Source organism: Scyliorhinus torazame, chromosome 7, assembly GCF_047496885.1.
Source record: "Scyliorhinus torazame isolate Kashiwa2021f chromosome 7, sScyTor2.1, whole genome shotgun sequence".
NCBI classification, from domain to species: Eukaryota; Metazoa; Chordata; class Chondrichthyes; order Carcharhiniformes; family Scyliorhinidae; genus Scyliorhinus; species Scyliorhinus torazame.
Genome location: NC_092713.1, coordinates 112994886 through 113014907, shown reverse-complemented (window position 1 = coordinate 113014907; position 20022 = coordinate 112994886). Strand labels below are relative to the sequence as shown.

Here is a 20022-nt window from a genome sequence, read left to right as displayed (position 1 = left end):
TATTACTGGCCGGCGAATGCGGAGAAGGTGTGGGGCTGAAGTAGGAAGATGGAGGTTTTGTTGCTGAGGATGGAGGCAGGTTCCTGTAGAGAGTTGGGGTTGCGGGCACTGGCAATGGTGCCGCCCCCGTTTGCCCTAGGGAGGTATTCAGGGAGTCCTGTAGTGGGGACCACGCTGAAAATATGGAGGTATTTTCGGCCGCACTTTAGGTTAGCGGCGGGGTCGAGGTTAATGCCGATCCGAGGGAATCATGGGTTTGATCCGGGGAGGATGGATGCGAGGTTTCGGGGATAGGATGAAAGAGGGGTGAAGGAGATGAAGGTCTTGTTTGCGGGTTTGGAGGAATTAGGGGCAAAGTTTGGGTTCCTGCATGAGGAGAGCTTTAGGTACATGCAGCTGCGGGACATTGCGAAAAAGGTCTTTCCAACCTTTCCAGTAGCATCTTCTGGCTGGAGACGTGTTAGAACATAGAACATAGAACATAACAGCTTGTCGGTAATGGGGCTGGAGCAATTTATGGGAAGATTTGGGAAGAAGAGGTGTCCCTGGAGGGGGTCAAGGCCAAGTGGAAGGAGGAGTTGGGGATGGCACTGGAGGAGGGGTTATGGTGTGAGATGCTGCAGAGGGTGAATGCCTCAACCTTGTGTGCAAGGCTGGAGTTGATACAGTTAAAGGTTGTATGCAGGGCGCACCTGACGAAGTCGAGGATGATCTGGCTGTTTGCGGGGGTAGAGGATATTCATGAAAGGTATGGGAGAGGCCCAGCTAATCATGTACATATGTTCTGGTCCTGCCCGAAGTTGAAAAAATTTCGCAGGTCGTTTGTCAGCACCATGGCGGCATGTGGATTTGGAGCCTGGTCTCCTGGGAGCCATATTTGGGGTATCAGACCTGGAGTTGCAGGCAGGAGCGGGGGCAGATGTTTTAGCCTTCACCTTGCTAATCGCTCATATGCGGGTTCTGTTGGGGTGGAGGTCAACTTCTCCACGCTGTGCCACGGCATGGCTGGGGGATCTAATGGAGTTTCTGCATTTAGAGAAGGTGAAGTTTGCCCTAAGAGGGGAAAATAAAGGGCTCCTCAAGAATGGGGTTTGTATGTCCTGCATTTCAGGGAGCTCGTTACCGTCAACTGTTGGGGGGAGGGAAAGAAGTTGATTGGGAGACAGGGGAGCAGGGGGAGGTTTTGCGCTGGGTTTATTTTATTTTGTGTTGTAATGTTTTGTAAATGTTAAAATTTCAAAAATTTGAATAAAAATACTTTTTTAAAAATTCAAGGATTATCCATTCAAGTTATCCTTACCCGCAAGCAGGCAGCACATAGGTCACGTGTCAGACTGATCTGCGATTGTGCATCGTCACTTCTCGATGACAACAACTGGACTGGTTGTTGCTTCATTTCGGAAAGTAGCAGCTCACAGATATTTATCCACTCAGTGCTTTCCACCTGGTAAATCCAAGCAAAGAATTCAAGGTGGTTGCTACGTAGGAAATACTATCTCATAATTGTGATACCCATCCGTTAATTGAACAACTTTTCATCAGGGAAAAGAAACATGCTCCAAATGTTCAAAATACTGAAGGGATAATGCACGTACCTGATTTCTTTGCATGTGCTAATAAATATTTGTCAAATACTGTTGTCACCTACTTCTGGAATAGAGACTGTTACCTTGAGTTTTTCAAGATCCTTCAGATCATTGTCAGGATCTTCTAAGAGCAATGCTGTCCGTGTCTTAACAAAACCCTCAACTATATCTCTGCACCAGCTATGAACATAAACATAATAGACAAGGAATAGATAAGAACCACATAGATCAACCTGTTGAAGACTACAGAATTTTTTTTCATTCATTCATGGGATGTGGGTGGAACTGGCAAGGCATTGCTCTTCCCTAATTGCCCTTCAGAGGGGAGTGATGACCCTACTTCTCAAACCGTTGCCATCCATATAATGTAGGTACACCCATTGTGCCATGACAGAGGGACTTCCAAGGTTTTGATTTTGATCCAGCGACAATGAAGAACAGCAATATACTTCCTGGTCAGAATGTTGTGTGAAATGGAAGAGAATTGGAAGATAGTGGTGTTCCATCTAGGAAATAGAAGTTGTGGGTTTTGTAGGTGCTGCTGAAAAACCCTTGCCAAGTTACAGCAGTGCACCTTGAAAATAGTGCACACTGCAGTTACTATGCACTGGTGGTGGAAGGATGCAAGGTTTAAGGTGGTGAATGGGGTGCCAATCAAGCAGGCTTCTTTTTCTTTATGGTGTCCAGCTTCTTGAGTGTTGTTGGAGCTGCACCCATTCAGTCAAGGGGAGAGTGTCCCATCACATTCCTGATTAGGGGCAGCACTGTAGCACAATGGTTAGCACTGTTGCTTCACAGCTCCAGGGTCCCAGGTTCGATTCCTGGCTTGGGTCACTGTCTGTGCGGAGTCTGCACGTTCTCCCCATGTCTGCTCAGGTTTCCCCGGTGCTCCGGTTTCCTCCCACAAGTCCCGAAAGAGGAACTTGTGAAGCAATGTTCTGAGTCTGAGAAAATTGGCCTCCAACAACCACAACTATTTTTTTTTGAGCTAGTTATGACTCCAATCAGTGAAGAATCTTTCTCCTTATTTCCATTGATTTCAATTTTGCTCAGGTTTCTTGATGCCACACTCGTTTAAATGTTTATGTGCTGTCAGGGGCAGTCACTCTCATATCATCTCTGGAATTCAGCTCTTTTGTCCATTTTTGGACTCAGGCTATAAGAATTAAGGTGGCGATGAGTGGCCCGAACTGTTTTTAAAATATATTTATTCAAGGTTTTACATATATACATGAAAATATCAGAAGACCAAAACATCAATATAAACAGAAACCACAAAACCCCCAACCTCCCCCGCACCCCCATTGTACCCCGTTCCTAATTTTACCCCCTTATCCCTCACCCCTAATCCACTCCCTGCTGACCCCTCAATCTATCTTGAAGAAATCAATGAACGGTTTCCACCTCCTCCAACCCCTGAAAAGTGAACTTGACCTTCTCCAACCTCAGGAATTCTGCTAGGTCACTCACCCATACACCCGCCTTCGGAGGCTCCGGGTCCCGCCAACACAACAAGATCCATCTCCGGGCTATCATTGGCCTCTCTCCCCACCTGGACTCCCGGATCCTCCAGTACCCCGAATATTGCCACCTCCAGACTCAGGGCCACCCCCACACCCAGAATCTCGGATATAACATCCGAGAACCCCTGCCAGAATTCCTCAGCTTTGGACATGCCCAGAACATGTGGATGTGATTTGTGCCCTCCCCCCCGCACAGCACCAGCACCTATTCTCCATCCCTGCTATGAACCGGCTCCTCCTCGCAACCATCATGTGGACCCTAGGCACCAGAGTGAACTGGATTATGCTTAACCTCACAAACAACGAGGACGCGTTCATCCTCCGCAGGGCCTCCTTCCACATACCGGAGTGCACCTCCCCACCCAACTCCTCTCCCATTTGCGCTTAATCTCCACCTGCACACCCTCCCTCTCCATCAGCTCACTGCAGATATCCGACACCCTCCCTCCCCAATATCAACCTCTAACAACAACTCCTCCAGACCTGCATACTTGCCCCCAATGAATAAGTCCCTAATGCACTCTATCGCCACCTGCCGCCAGCCCCGGAACCTCGCATTCAGCCTCCCAGCACAAACCTATGGTTATCACATAGCGGCGCCCACAACGACATGCCCTCCAACCCGAAATGCTGCCTACACTGGCTCCACACCAGTAACATTTAAACCACCACTGGGCCACGGAGCACCTGACCGGTGAGAACAGAAGGGCACAAACAACAGTGTTCTCAAGCTCGTCCCCCTGCATGTTGCTGCCTCCATCCCCCCCCCCCCAACACTGATCCCTCCTCCACCGCCCATTTCCTCACCATTGCAATGTTCGCTGCCCAATAATAATTTATCAAATTTGGCAATGCCAGCACCCCACCCTCACCCCCTCTCCAGGAACACCGCCTCACCTGCAGGATCTTCTCCAATGTTCTATGTTCTATACATATGGACGATAAGGGAATATTGTAGATGGGCTTTAGAGTGGTTTCACAGGTCGGCGCAACATCGAGGGCGGAAGGGCCTGTACTGCGCTGTAATGTTCTATGTTCTATGTTCACACAAACTCCAAATTTATCCCATTCACCTTCCTGAAAAGGACTTGGAACAAAAATAAGAGAGGTTCTGGAACACGAACAATAACCTGGGCAGTACTGTCATTTTCACCGGCTGCATGCACCCAGCCAGTGACAGCGGCAACACATTCCACCTCTTGAAATCTGCTTTCATTCCCTCCACCAGTCGTGCCAAGTACAATTTATGTAGCTGTGCCCAGCTCCGCACCACCAGGATTCCTAGGTACTGAAAACCCGCCCCAACACTCGGAACGGCAACTCCACTAACCTCCTCTCCTGCTCTCTAGCATTAATGGGGAACACTTTGTTCTTCCCCATGTTCAATTTGTATCCCAAAAAGCGTCCAAATTCCCTCAGGATCTCCATGATCCTTACAATGCTGCCCACCGGGTTTGAAATGTATAACAACAAATCTTGCACCTATAGCAAAATTTTATGCTCGGCATCCCGCCACTCAATCCCTTCCCAGCCCCTCTCTCGATCCCTTTCCAGCCCCTCAATGCCCTAAGTGCCATTGCCAACGGCTCTACCACAAAGGCGAAAAGCAAATGGGAGGGCGGGCACCCATGCCTCATCCCCCAATATAACCCAAAGTTCCCAAACTCATCCTGTTCATCTGAACGCTCGCCATCGGCACACTGTACAACAACCGAACCCACTCCACAAACCCCTGGCCAAACTCAAACTGGTCAAACACTTCCATTGAATAAGCCCACTCCACCCGATCAAAGGCCTTTTCCGCATCCATTGCCACTACTCTTCTACCTCCTGCTCCTCCGAGGGCATCATAATAACATTAACTCCAATCAGTTTATCTCCTGCTGTATCCTCTGACAATCCTCCTCACTATCTGCAATCCACCAATCTTTGTGTCATTTGCAAACTTACTAATCAGACCAGGTACATTTTCTTCCAAATCATTTATACACAGCATGAACAACAAAGGCCCCAGAACTGATCCCTGTGGAATGCCACTAGTCACAGCCTTCCATTCAGAAAAACATCCTTTTACTGCCACCCTTTGTCTTCTGTGTCCAAGCCAGTTCTGTATCCAACTTGCCAACTCTCCGCTGATCCCATGTGACTTCACCTTTTGTACCAGTCTACCATGAGGTACCTTGTCAAAGGCTTTACTGAAGTTCACGTATACAACGCCTTTCCCTCATCTATCATTGACGAGTGTGATATAAAATAGTTAGTTTAAATATTAGTTACAGTAATGTAGATGTAGGCCAGTTTAATTCTAGTGAGTTCACAAAAGACAACGGACAAAGGATTTCAGCAAGCATGGCAAGGAAGGGGGAGGGGTGTCTGGTAGAGGAGGGGAAAAGGATGCTGGGTAACAAAAGGCCCAGGGTTAAGGAATGAGAAATGAGCCAATTAGGATGTATGACCAGGTCAGGAGGGGTATAGGATGACCTATGGGAATCGTGTATGTGAAACTTGATGCCATTTGAATGCATTTGTAGAGATTCCTTTGTCTCCAATAGCACTCGGTTCGGAAGACCCCAGGAGGCAGCTTGTGTTCTGGGTTTTTGTGAAGCGAGTCAGACTTGCAAGTTGGTTAAAAATAAATAATACTATGCCTACAAATCCATCTCGAGTTTTATTGAGGCCTGACTGACGGGTAAAGAATTCAACATTTATCATCATCTTTGTCACTTCCTCGAAAAACTCGATCAAATTAGTGAGGCACGGCCTCACCTTCACAAAACCATGCTGTCCATCACTAATAAGTCAATTTGTTTCCAAATGTGAGTAAATCCTATCTCTAAGAATCTTTTCCAATAATTTCCCTACCACTAACATAAGGCTCACTGGCCTATAATTTTCTGGATTATCCCTGCTGACCTTCTTAAACAATGAAGAACATTGCCTAATCGAACTTCACCTGTAGCCAATAAGGATACAAGATTACCATCAAGGTCCCAGCAGCATTCTGGGGTAGATCCCATCAGGCCTTGAGAACTTATCTACTTTAATGCTTTTTAAGAAGCCCAACACCTCTTTATTAATATCAATGTGACTCAGAATATCTACACACTCTACCTTATACTCCTCATCCACCAAGTCCTTCCCTTTGGTGAATACTGAGGCAAAGTATTAATTTAGTATCTCTCCCATTTCTTCTGGTTCCACATATAGATTCCCTCCAATATCCTTGAATGGACCAACCATTTCTCTGGCTACCCTCTTGCTCTTTATATATGTATAAAATACCTTAGGATTTTCCTTAATCCTGTTTGCCAATGACATTTTATGACCCCTTTTAGCTTTCCAAACTCCTACCTTAAGTTCCTTCCTACTTGCTTTATATTCTCCAAGGGCTTCATCTGTCCTAAGACTTTTAGACCTTACGAATGCTTCCTTTTTCTTTTTGTCAAGATTTATAATATCCCTTGTTAAGCAGGGTTCCCTATACTTGCCACCCTTATCTTTCGTCCTCACAGATACATGCCGGTCCTGAATTCTAATCAACTGACATTTGAAAGCCTCCCACATGCCGGATCACTTAGCGATCAGGGCATCCTTTCAAAATGGCGGCCCGATCTCTGAGTTCAGCTCCTCAGTGCTAAAAAAAATTCTAAGTGTGAGCTAAACTGGTGAGAAACTTCCCAGGGTCCAAATAAATGATTAAGTGTCATGGAACAGCGGTGGGGAACTTGCCAGCAGAGCCGACGGGAAACTCCCTGAAAAACCCACCACAAATGAACTTAGAAATCATGCCCTTTATCTCCTGCCTGCTTTCCCACCTAGTTTAGTATCATTTGCAAATTTTGTTATGTTACACTCTGTCCCTGCTTGCAGATAATTTTGATGTGGAGATGCCGGCGTTGGACTGGGGTGAGCACAGTACGAAGTCTTACAACACCAGGTTAAAGTCCAACAGGTTTGTTTCGATGTCACTAGCTTTCGGAGCGCTGCTCCTTCCTCAGGAAGGATACCTGAGGAAGGAGCAGCGCTCCGAAAGCTAGTGACATCGAAACAAACCTGTTGGACTTTAACCTGGTGTTGTAAGACTTCGTACTGCAGATAATTTATATAGATTGTAAATAGTTGAGGTCCGAAGACTGGCCCCTGCGGCACTCCGCATGTTACAGTTCACCAGCCAACGAAGGGCACAATGAATCTACCCCACTCTTAACAGTTGCTATTGGAGTATGTGGGAAGAATTTACAAATTGATGTTGACCACAATGTTTGACTTCAACCTGTTTGACCACATGATGAATGCACTTTCTTTGTCCGTCAAGCCCTGGGGTAGGACTTGAACCCGGACTTTTGGCTCAAGTGGCTGGGATGCTACCTGCTGCACCACAAGACCTCCTTCATCACTTTAGAGAGCAGCAAAGAGACAAAGAAGTGCAGGACAACTATCCACCTTCACTTCCCAAAGCAAGAGCTCATCAAAGAAGATTCACCATTCGAAACCAATGAAAAAATGATGAAGGAAAGTTTCTACCAGCAGTTGCTGGAAGTGTGTAAGGATATGCACTGGAGCAGCGGCAGTCCATTTCACTTTCCATATGTGCTTTTGTTGATTTAGCAGGCTGGTGAAGTCAGCGCAGGCAGATAGACCTGTGCAAGATGGCAGCAAGCTTTGTGAAATAAATTGTTTTCACTCTTTAACCAGCATCCATAGTGGTGAAGAAACCTCTCTGTTGCAGGCAGACCAGTTATTCAAGCATTCTATCTAGAGACAGTTGATTCACGGCTGATATTGATGCTGGATAATCAGCTTCACAAAAGTCACTTCCACAAAATCCAATGTATCTTTGTTCCCATTGATCTGAATACATTGATCTTACAAAGGTGATGGGACCAAGCTACAAGGAGAAGGAGGAGTGATCTAAACTACGTGAAAATTTCAGAGCCACCCATTTTGCAACAGGCTACGTGCCCTGTTAAAATGTGTAAAAAGTTTGATGCATTGAAGATTTTAGTTCGTAATTTACAAAAATCCATGGTTTGAGAATGTCTCTTGGATATCTTACCATGCAAGTTATTTGGAGATCTCAGGAAGTTTTGGGGAGTGTCAATTATGTAAGCTTCATGATACTTCTAATTTGCTAGATTATCTTAACATTTGTGCACCTGACAGTTTGAAGTTATGATGAACCACTCCAAAATCAGATGGCAAGATTTGTTGTAACTTCACCAAGATATATGCAAATTAAGGTATTTAAACGTGAAGGAAAAACTCAGCAGGTCTGGCAGCATCTGGACTCAAAATATATATTTTTAAAATAAATTTAGAGTGCCCAATTCATTTTTTTCCAATTAAGGGGCAATTTAGCGTCACCAATCCACCTAACCTGCACATCTTTGGGTTGTAGGGGCGAAACCCACACAAACACGGGGAGAATGTGCAAACTCCACACGGACAGTGACCCAGAGCCGGGATCGAACCTGGGACCTCGGCGCCGTGAGGCAGCAATGCTAACCACTGTGCCACCGTGCTGCCCTGGACTCAAAATATTAACCCTGTTTCTCTCTCTCCACAAATGCTGCCAGACCTGAGGTTTTTCAGCACTTTTGGTTTTTATTTCAAGATTTTCAACCTCTGTAGAATTTTGCTTTTATTTAAATTTGATGCTGGTTCCACTCTGGAGGCCTGAGCACATATTCTCGGCTGAAAATCCAGGGCAGTACTGAGGGACTGCTGCACTGTCAAAGGTGCCATCTTTCAAAAGTAGTGGCAAAGTGATGCTCCACCTGGCCTCTAAGACAGATGTAAAAGAACACAAGATGCATTCAAAAGTAAGCTGGGGAATCTTCCATCCAGTCAAAAGTTAAAATAGTTGATCTGATCATTTATTTAATTGGTTTGTAGGACTTTGTTGTGTGCAAATTGGTCCAGGTTTCCTGCAGGACAACAGCAACTAAACTCCAAAAGTACTTTATTGGCTGTAAATTCTTTGTGTAATATCTGAGGTCATGAAGGATGCAATACTTATTCTTTCTTTCCAAAATATTTGTCTATACAGTAAAATCAAAGTCTAAGTTTAAGACACAGCCTCATTACTTTTGAATGCTGAAAGGCATTCTGGTACTTCAGGGCAAACTTTGACCTTACCCATAAATTTGTGTTGATAAGATATTCAGCTGACTAGCCACCATCAGAGCTTTCTTCTCCAGCTTCGCAGGTGTATCTGGATATGAAAGGGTCGTGAAGTGTTTTTTTTTCAAGTTAGCAACTGGGTCATGCACCATTTGGAGCAATATATCTACCAACAAGTGGCTCATTTCACTTTGAACAATAAGAATCTGGATGGAAAAGAAATAGAAGCACATAGTTCAACTGTATAAATATATCTAAAATTTAGCATTTCCTCCAAGTCTGACGTTTACTTGCTATAACAATTTCTTGTCACTCTTTTTCCATCATGCTTTTCAATAATACTTTTGTCACTTTTTTTAGTGACACTTTGTTGACTAAAATCTTAACAAACCAGAAACGAAAAGGCAGAAAACATCTAAGCCAGAGCACAAGTGCAGTCAGGCCATTTATTGTTTTCAAACGAAAATAAGCAGACTCATGCAATTCAATTTTCTCAGCACCAGAGGTTCCAGAATATGACGTAATGGGCCGTAACCTCTAAGTTCCACAACAACGGAATTGAGTGGTATGCCAAAGATGCACTGGGGAATCCCATTTGGAACTTCACAGGTATACATTTGCACGGCAATTGACCAAAAGTGCAAGCAATTGTCTTGCGGGGTGAACCATCCGAAAATGCTATTTAAATGGCAAACATTGGATGCTTCCAATAGGGTTACACTAATTGTTATCCAGAAAAAGTTAGAAGAATTAAAACCTCTTCTAACTTCTGTGGGGATCAGGGTGGTGTGGGGGGATTCCCGTAATGGGAGTGGTCTGGGTCTGTACAGTAAGTTTCCCAGAAGTTAGAGAAGGCTTAATTTTTCTAACATCTGGGTTTTTAACAGACCCAGTCATCCCACCACTAGGAGACACCCCCCCACCCCAAACTCTTATGAAACTCCTCCCACCCCCGACTAACCACCCCCCACGCACAGGGCAGGATTCTCTGCCGGCGGATTCTCCGATTTGCCGGCGCCCGGGGGTTTCCCGACAGTATATGGGAAACCCCATTGACCGTCTGGCATAACGGAGAATTCCACCGGCGGGTCGAGGCTGAAAAGTGGCATGGCAAGGCGGAGAATACAGTCCCTAGTATTTCCCAACTCCCCATGAGATTCCCCGCATCCACAATGAACTCCTTACCTCCTCCCCGCGGGCCCAAACCTTAGCTCCTGACCCAACCAGAAGCCCCCATGACACCCAACCCCCTGACCCAACCCAACCCCCACCCCACACTCCCAAGGGCCAACCTGACCACCCAGTCCCCCGACCTGGCTAGACTGGGAGAATTGGTGACTGGAATTTTTCAGCCGTTCACACCAGCGGGATTATCCAGTCCTATCGGCAATGCACCCCTACCATGGGCTTCCCACCGCCAGCCAATGGCAGGCCACCTCCGCCACCACAAAACACAAGGGGGTTGCGCGGAGAGAATCCCGACCTGTGACTTTACTTTGCTATCTTGGAAATAATTGTTCAAAATAAAATTGCTGGAATTATCACTCCTCACATCTCCATCGAAACAGCCAACACTGAAACTCAGGCTTGTCCTATTGACATTTCTCTCAAATTCATTCCCCACAAATGTAGATGTTCCATCATCTCCACACAATCTGTTTCTTGCACTTGCAACTCTCTGCTTTCACTCCTTACAGAAGAGGGTGCACACAATACTCCAGCTGTGACCTAACCAACGTTTTATATAGTTCCTGCATAACCTCCCTGCTTTTAAACCTTATGCCACGTCTAATAAACGCAATATACCATCCGCCTTCTTAACCGCTGTATCCACCTTGGGTGGCACGCTGGCGCGGTGGTTAGCACTGCTGCCTCATGGTACCGAGGACCCGGGTTCGATCCTGGTCCCGTGTCACTGTCCATGTGGAGTTTGAACATTCTCCTCATGTCTGCGTGGGTCTCACCCCCACAACCCAAAGATGTCAACCCAAAGATATCAACTCAAACCCACGTCGACGCTACCACCAATAAAGCACAACAGCGCCTATACTTCCTAAGGAAACTAAGGAAATTCGGCATGTCCACATTAACCCGTACCAACTTTTACAGATGCACCATAGAAAGCATCCTATCGGGCTGCATCACAGCCTGGTATGGCAACTGCTCGGCCAAGACCGCAAGAAACTTCAGAGAGTCGTGAACACCACCCAGTCCATCACCCGAACCTGCCTCACATCCATTGACTCTATCTACACCTCCCAATGCCTGGGGAAAGTGGGCAGCATAATCAAAGACCCCTCCTACCTGGCCTACTCACTCTTCCAACTTCTTCCATCAGGCAGGAGATACAAAAGTCTGAGAACACGCACGAACAGACTCAAAAAAAGACTCTTATGGACTGACCTGATTAATTCTACACCCCTGTATGCTTCACCCGATGCTGGTGTTATCTAGTTACATTGTGTACCTTATGTTGCCCTATTATGTATTTTCTTTTATTTCCTTTTATTTATTTTATTTCCTTTTCTTTTCATGTACTTAATGATCTGTTGAGCTGCTCGCAGAAAAATACTTTTCACTGTACCTTGGTACACGTGACAATAAATAAATCCAATCCAATGTGTAGGTAGGTGGATTGGCCACACTAAACTGTCCCTTAATTGGAAAAATTAAAAATAAACACTGTATCCATCTGCCATGCTACCTTAAGGGACCAGTGTACATGCACAACAAGGTCCCTCTGATCCTTGGTGCTTCCCAGGGTCCTGCTGTTTATCATGTATTCCCTTGCCTTGTTTGTTCTGCCCAAGTACTTCATCTCACACTTATCCGGATTGAATTCCATTTGCCCTGGTCAGCCCCTCTGACCAGTCCATCTATATCCTCCTGTAAACGAAGGCTATCCTCCTCGCTATTTATCACCCTATCAATTTTCATATCATCCGCAAACTTACTGATCAACCCTCCTGCATTCATATCTAAATCACTTATATAAACTACAAACAGCAAGGGCCCCAACACTGATCCCTGCGGGACCCCACTGGACACAGGCTTCCAGTCAGAAAAACTGCCCTCTACCAATTTTGTATCCAATTTGCCAAATTTCCTTGGATCCCATGGGTTCTTAACTTTATCAGTCTCCCATGTGGGACTTTAGCAAAAGCCTTGCTGAAATCTAAGTAGATTCCATCAAATGCATATCCCTCATCTACACACCAGGTCATCTCTTTGAAAAGTTCAATCAAGTTGGTCAGACATGACCTCCCCTTAATAAAATCATGCTCACTGTTCTTGATTAATCCCTGCCTCTCCAAATGCAGATTAATTCTGCTCCTCAGAATTGCATCCAAAAGTTTCCCCACCACTGAGTTTAGACTGACTGGCCTGTAGTTTCCTGGTTTATCTCTTCCTCCCTTCTTGAAAAAAGCTACCACATTGGCTATCCTCCAGGCCCCTGGCACCTCTCCTGTGGCCAGAGAGGAATTGAAAATTGTTGCCAGAGTCCCTGCTATTTCCTCCCTTGCCTCACTCAACAGCCTGGGATACATTTCATCTGGCTCTTTGAAGCCTGCCAGACCACTCAGGTCTGTCTATGTTACTCTCTTTAATTTCATTACAGTCCTTCTCCCTGATTTATATACCCACACTGTCCCTCTCATGAGTGAACTCTGACACAAAGTATTCATTTAGAACCCTACCTACTACCTCCGGTTCCACACACAAATTTCCATTGTGGTCCTTAATGAGCCCCGGTCTTTCTCTAGTTAACCTTTTACCCTTCATGTATTGTAAAACAATTTAGGATTTTCCTTTATTTAGATTTAAATTTATTGTCATGTGTCCCAAGGTACAGTGAAACGTATTGTCCTGCGTACAGTCCAGGTAGATCATTCCATACATGAAAAATATAGGACATGCAATAAATGCACAATGTACATACATATACATGAACACCAGGTAAAGCATACATAGTGCTACAATAGTAGAGAAGGTGCATAGAGAGATCAGATCAGTTCAGTCCATAAGAGGGTGATTCAGGGGTTTGGTAACAGCAGGGAAAAAGTTGTTTTTTGAATCTGTTAGTGCGTGTTTTCAGTCTTTTGTATCTCTTGCCCAATGGAAGAGGTTGGAAGAGAGAATAACCTAGGTGGGAGTGGTCTTTGATTATGCTGCCCACTTTCCCAAAGCAGCAGGAGGTGTAGACAGAATCAATGGATGGGAGGTGGGTTCACGTGATGGGCTGGGCTGTGTTCACGACTCTATCGTTTCTTACGATCTTCGGCCGAGCAGTTGCCATACCAAGCTGTGATGCAGCCAGATAGGATGCTTTCTATGGTGCATTTGTAAAAATTGGTAAGAATCAATGTGGACATGCCAAATTTCCTTAGTTTCCTGAGAAAGTATAGACTCTGTTGTGCTTTCTTGTTTGTAGCGTTGACGTGGGTGGACCAGAACAGATTGTTGGTGATGTGCACACCTAGGAATTTGAAGCTGTCAACCATCTCCACCTCAGCATCATTGATACAGACAGGGGTGTGTATGACACTTCACATCCTGAAGGTGTTGACCAGCTTCTTAGTTTTGCTGACATTGAGGGAGAGATTATAGTCATTGCACCGTCCTACTAGGTTCTTTATCTCCTTCCTGTACTCTGACTCATCACTGTTTGGGTCCATCGCCACAAATACTTCAATTTCTCGACCCCCAAGTGCATCATAATTACATTCAGGAACCTCCGAACATTCATTGACAGTTGCCACCCCTTCCCAAATCCCGTCTGGTTCTCACCTATCAATCCCAGCACACAATCCTCTATCCGCATCACCAGTAACTTCGCCAACAGCTTTGCATCAACATTCAACAGCAAAATCGGGCGGTACAACCCATACTGCTCAGTGTCTTTCTTTCAAATGAGCGATATCGAGGCCTGAGACAGCATGGGAGGGAGCTCTCCCCTTTCCACTGATTGTTATACATCTCTACTAACAGGGACCCCAGCTTCGACCCAAACTTCTTGTAGAACTTGACTGAGAACCCATCCAGCCTGGGGCCTTCCCCATCTGCAACGATCCCACACAATCCACTACCTGCCGCAGCCCGATCGGAGCACCCAGTCCCTGCACCTTTGCGTCCCCCACCCTCAGAAACTCCACACCATCTAAAAATTGTCTCATGTCCCCATCCCCTACCGGAGGCTCCGAGCTATATAATTTCCAGTAAAAACCTCAAATACCCCATGCACCTCTCCCAGCTCTGTTACCACCAAACCTTCGTAATCTCCTGTCTGCACAATTTCCCTCGCCATCGCCTGCCTCCTCAGCTGATACACAAGCATCCTGCTGGCTTTCTTTCCATATTCATATATACTGCCCCTCTGGCCCTGCGCTGTTGCCCCACTGCCTTTCCCGTGGACACAAGTCCAGAATCCAAATGGAGCTTCTGCCTCTCCTTCAAGAGCACCTCCTCAGGCGCAGCCGAGTACCTCTGGTCAACTCTCAGAATGGCCTCCACCAACCTCAACCTCTCAGCTCGCTCCACCTTCTTTTTGTGCGCCCGTATGGAGATAAACTACCCCCACCTTCAGAACCTTCCACAACGTGGAGGCTGCGACCACCCCCATCTGGTTCTGCTCCACGTAGTTCTGGATAGCCACCCCTATCTTCTCGCAAACCTCCTTATCCGCCAATAACCCCACATCCAACCTCCACTGCGGTCGTTGGGGACTCCCCATTGCCACGTGAAATTCCACTCAATGCGGCACATGATCAGCCAGCGCACTTGCCGAACACTCTAATCCAATCAATCCCGTAAACAGCACCTTGTCCATGACAAATAAATCAATACTGGAGTACACCCAGTGGATGTTCGAGAAGTACAAAAACCCCTTCGCCCTAGGCCTCTCAAACTGCCATGGGTCTGTCCCTCCCATACATTCCATAAACCCCAACAGTTCCGTTGCCATGGCCGACACACTCAGGGACCTGGGACATGACCGGTCCAACCTGGGGCCCAGCACCGTATTAAAATCCCCCTCCTATAATAATAATATTTATTAGTGTCACAAGTAGACTTAAATTAACACTGCAATGAAGTTACTGTGAAAATACCCTAGTCACCACACTACGGTGGCTGTTCGGGTACACGGAGAGAGAATTCAGAATGTCCAATTCACCTATCAAGTACGCCTTTCGACACTTGTGGAGGAATCCCACACAGACACGGGAGAACATGCAGATTCCGCACAGACAACGACCCAAACCGGGAATCAAACCCAGACCCCTGACGCTGTGAAGCAACAGTGCTACCTACTGTGCTCGCGTGCCACCCATCAGCTAGTACGTGTCCAAGTCCGGGGTCTTTGCCAAAACCCACCTCAAAAACTCTACATCGTCTCAATTTGGGGCATACACATTCACCAGCACCACGGGCACCCCCTCCAACCTCCCACTCACAATCACAAATCTACCCCCAGGGTCCATCACTATAATCCCCACCTCAAATGTTGATCAACATTGCTACCCCTCCTGTCTTCATAGCCAACCCCGAATAAAATACCTGCCCACCCAGCCCTTCTTCAACTTTGTCTGGTCCCTCACCTTCGAATGCGTCTCCTGAAGAAACACCACGTCAACCTTCAATCTCTTTTATTGCACAAAAATGCAAGACCTTTTAATTGGTCCATTTAATCCCCAAACGTTCCACATAATCAACCGGATTGGGGGGTTCCCCCTCCCCGATCAACCATTGCCCTCTTTAACCACGTCCCCCAAGCCCATACCTCCCTCACCTTCAAGGCCTCCCCAAAATGTCAACTGCGCGAAACCATCTCCACCTATGTCAGCATGCCCCCACTCCCCTCCTTACCCCATAAACAAAAAAAAACAACCCAACCACCCCCCTTTCCCCACTCCCTCCATGGATTAACCCCCCACTTCACTCCCGTTAACTAGCCTGCCTGCTAGCATGGTGGCCCCACTCGAGGCAACCGCCTACCCCCTCCCTTCTACCACCCCTCACCTGCAACTCCCCAAAAACGATTGAACGCACTTACCCAATCCACACCCAAACACAGTAAATACAACAATCTGCCCGGCATACACACACACACCTTCCCCGTATTGGCATCTCCAAAGTTCAGTGTCCTAACAAATTTCCCAGTCCATAGTCTCTCATAATTTACTCACCTCCTCCAGTGTATCAAAATAGAATTCCTTATTCAGGTGCTGATGAGCAGGACATAATACCATAACCTTCACGCCTTTCTTGTAGAGGGCCGCCTTGATTCTATTAAACCCAGCCCGCCCGCCGCTTGGCCAACTCCGAACCCAAGTCCTGGTAGATACGCACCACATTTCCTTCCCAGGTGCACTCTTTCGTCTCCTTCACCCACCGCAGAATCTTCCCTTTATCCAGAAAATTATGCAACTGCACCCCCATCACCCTTGGCTGCTCCCCCGCTTTCGGCCTCCTCCTCAACACCCTGTGTGCTCGATCCACCTTGGGAGCTTGAACAAAGACTCCCACCAACTTCTCGAACATATTGCCGCATACTTTGTGGCCTGCGGTCCCTCAATCCCTTCAGGCAGCTCCACAATCCAAGATTCTGCCTCGTGGAGCGATTCTCCAGGTCCTCCACCTTCTCCCTCAGCTGCTTCTGGCCCTCTGCCACGAACACCATCTCTGCCTCCAGCGAGGCTAACTGGCCCTCATGATACATAGATACATAGAAGATAGGAGCAGGAGGGGGCCTTTCGGTCCTTCGAGTCTACTCCACCATTTATCACGCTCATGGCTGATCATCCAACTCAATAGCCTAATCCTGCTTTTTCCCCATAGCCTTTCATCCCATTCTACCCAAGTGCTATATCTAGCCGCCTCTTGAATATATTAAATGTTTTAGCATCAACTACCTCCTGTGGTAATGAATTCCACAGGCTCACCACTCTTTGGGTGAAGAAATGTCTCCTCATCTCTGTCCGAAATAGTTTACCCTGAATCCTCAAACTGTGACCCCTGATTCTGGACACACCCATCATTGAGCACATCTTCCCTGCATCTACCCAGTCTAGTTCTGTCAGAATTTTATATGTGTCTATGAGATCCCCCCTCATTCTTCTGAACTTCAACGAGAACAATCTTAACCTAGTCAATCTCTCCTCATATGACAGTCCCGCCATCACTGAAATCAGTCTGGTAAACCTTTGCTGCACTCCCTCGAGAACAAGACCATCCTTCCTCAGAAAAGGAGACCAAAACTGCACACAATACTCCAAGTGTGGCCTCACCAAGGCAATGTACAATTGCAGCAACACATCCCTGCTCTGTACTCGAAACCTCTTGCAATGAAGGCTAACATACCATTAGCCTTCTTTACCGCCTACAGCACCTGCATGCTTACCTTCAGCGCCTGATACACAAGGACACCCAGATCCCGCTGCACACTTCCCTCTCCTAATTTACAACCATTCAGGTAGTAATCTGCCTTTCTGTATTTGCTTCCAAAGTGAATAACCTCACACTTATCCAAATTATTCTGCATCTGCCATTGATTTGCCCACTCGCCCAACCTGTCCAGATCATGCTGTAGGATCCCTGCATCCTCGTCACAGTTCACCCTCCCACCCAACTTGGTATCATCTGCAAACTTTGAGATATTACATTTTGTTCCCTCATCCAAATCATTAATATATATTGTGAATAGCTGGGGTCCCAGCATTGATCCCTGTGGCTCCCCACTAGTTACTGCCTGCCAATTTGAAAAGGACTCATTAATTCCTACTCTTTGTTTCCTCTCTGCCAACTAGTTTTCTATCCACCTCAATACACTTCCACCAATCCCATGCATTTTAATCTTGCACAATAATCTCTTTTGCGGGACTTTGTCAAACGCCTTCTGAAAGTCCAAATGTACCACATCGACTGGCTCCCCCTTGTCAACTATACTGGTTACACCTTCAAAGAATTCTAACACATTTGTCACGCATGATTTCCCCTTCATAAATTCATGCTGACTCCACCACTGATTCCTCCACCTTCTGGAGCGCTGAACTCTGTGCCTTTGCTCCACTCTCAATAGCCGCCCTGATTGGCCACGCCACCTTAGCCAGGTCATTCGAGGTCTCTTGCCTCTGCTGTTGGAACGTGGCATTCAGAAAGTCCACTTGCTCAGTAGACCACTGGGCAGGCAACGACACCCCAGAGCTCTTTGCCATCTTTCCCTCTGTCGTACTTTGGAAGTCCTCCTGGCCAGACTGCTGCCTCATGCTGTTGCACTCCTCATTTTGTTTTTTCTTTATTCTTCCATGGGATGTGGGCGTTGCAGTCAAGGTCAGCATTTGTTGCCCATCCCTAATTGCCCGCTAGCTGAGTGGCATTTTAAGAGTCATTGCTGTGGGTCTGGAGTCACATGTAATCACCAGGTAAGGATGGCAGATTAATTTCCCTAAAGAACATTCGTGAATCAGATGGGCTTTTATGGCAATCGACAATGGTTTCATGGTCATCATTCGACTTTTAATTCCAGATATTTTATTGAGTTTAAATTCCATCACCTCCATGGTGGGATTCGAACCCGGGTCCCCAGAGCATTATCCTGGGTCTCTGGATTACTAGCGACAATACCACTATGCCTCTGCCGTAAACAGTCCCTATCGGAGGATAATTTCTATCTCTCACTGTTCATGCACTTCACACCAACAAACAACCCCTATATCAGGGGATAAGGACTAAACAGTTCCACCTCAAGCAGGAGACACCAAATGTGTGATCACTCACTCCATGACCGCCACCGGACATCCTGCAAGTAGCAGCATTGACCTGCTATCAAACTTTGAGTCTCCTGAGGCATTGTTGCTCAGTCATGTTGACAAAGCTGATCCTCTGTCTGTATAACCTGTATTTGGAGTGTCACCTCATTTGAGCTCAGTGGTCCGTTCTCTTTTGAAACAGCATGTGGCTGAGGAGAAGGCAGTTATTGTTACTTCTAGTGTTGCCTCTGCAGCAGGTCGTCAAAGATCCAAAGTATAGTTGCATAAACTGCTCCCATGCTACAGTGAAGACTGACACAAGCAAAGTGCAGATCAAGGTGAGTAAAGTCTAAGATGGCAGAAATTACTCCCTTTTTCACCCAGGCAAGGACTCAAGTTGTGCTCTTTCAGTCTTTAAAGGTTTCCAACCTGTCAATTTCATCGAGCAATCAATCACTATTGTGCTCTAGCCTTGTTGACCCAGGCAAGATTCACACAGCTTGGGAGATTCATGTGCTGGCTGTTGAAGCCAAAATGCCGGTTTATATTCAGAATTAATTGCCTTCTTACATTTTCAAATGATAGACTCGACATGCCCCACAAAGATTTCCTGCACATGCCAAAATGCAGCCAGTTACTGCAGAGGTGAGCAGAGCCATTTCAGATCGCAGATATGTCACCATTCTGGGGGGAAATTAAACAACCCCCTTGTAGTAGCTTGCATGGGTCCTACGGGTTGCGATTGATTATCTTCCCCATGGTCCTTGCAGAGTACAAGCTCCCCCGCTAAGGGCGGGGGACCTGTATTGTATAAAAGGTCAGCCTGCAAGGCACTAGCCAGAACAGGGCAGTATATATATTGTGTTGTAAATAAAACTATGTTTCTTTATTTTACTCAGCGGACTGCCCATGTCCTATTAAACCCCTCTCATGCTGGGCCCCAACCCATAGCCCCTCAAACATACCCACCCTTGCAGATTAAAATTCCACCCTAAGTGTCCAAAGCAGATGGATCTGGAGCATAGACCCACAAATAAATCACTA

General features: G+C 46.4%; 1 protein-coding gene across 2 annotated transcripts in view; it reads right to left on the bottom strand.

Moving 5' to 3' along the window:
• axdnd1 (axonemal dynein light chain domain containing 1) overlaps positions 1-20022 on the bottom strand; it is a 486782-nt gene that overhangs the window by 182163 nt on the left and 284597 nt on the right. For both annotated transcript variants that reach the window (XM_072511281.1, XM_072511280.1), the window contains exons 20-22: positions 9248-9438; positions 1670-1766; positions 1301-1444 (exon numbers count right to left, since the gene is read on the bottom strand). In XM_072511281.1, the coding sequence (XP_072367382.1) occupies positions 1301-1444; positions 1670-1766; positions 9248-9438 (432 nt within the window). The remainder of the gene's footprint in view (positions 1-1300; positions 1445-1669; positions 1767-9247; positions 9439-20022) is intronic.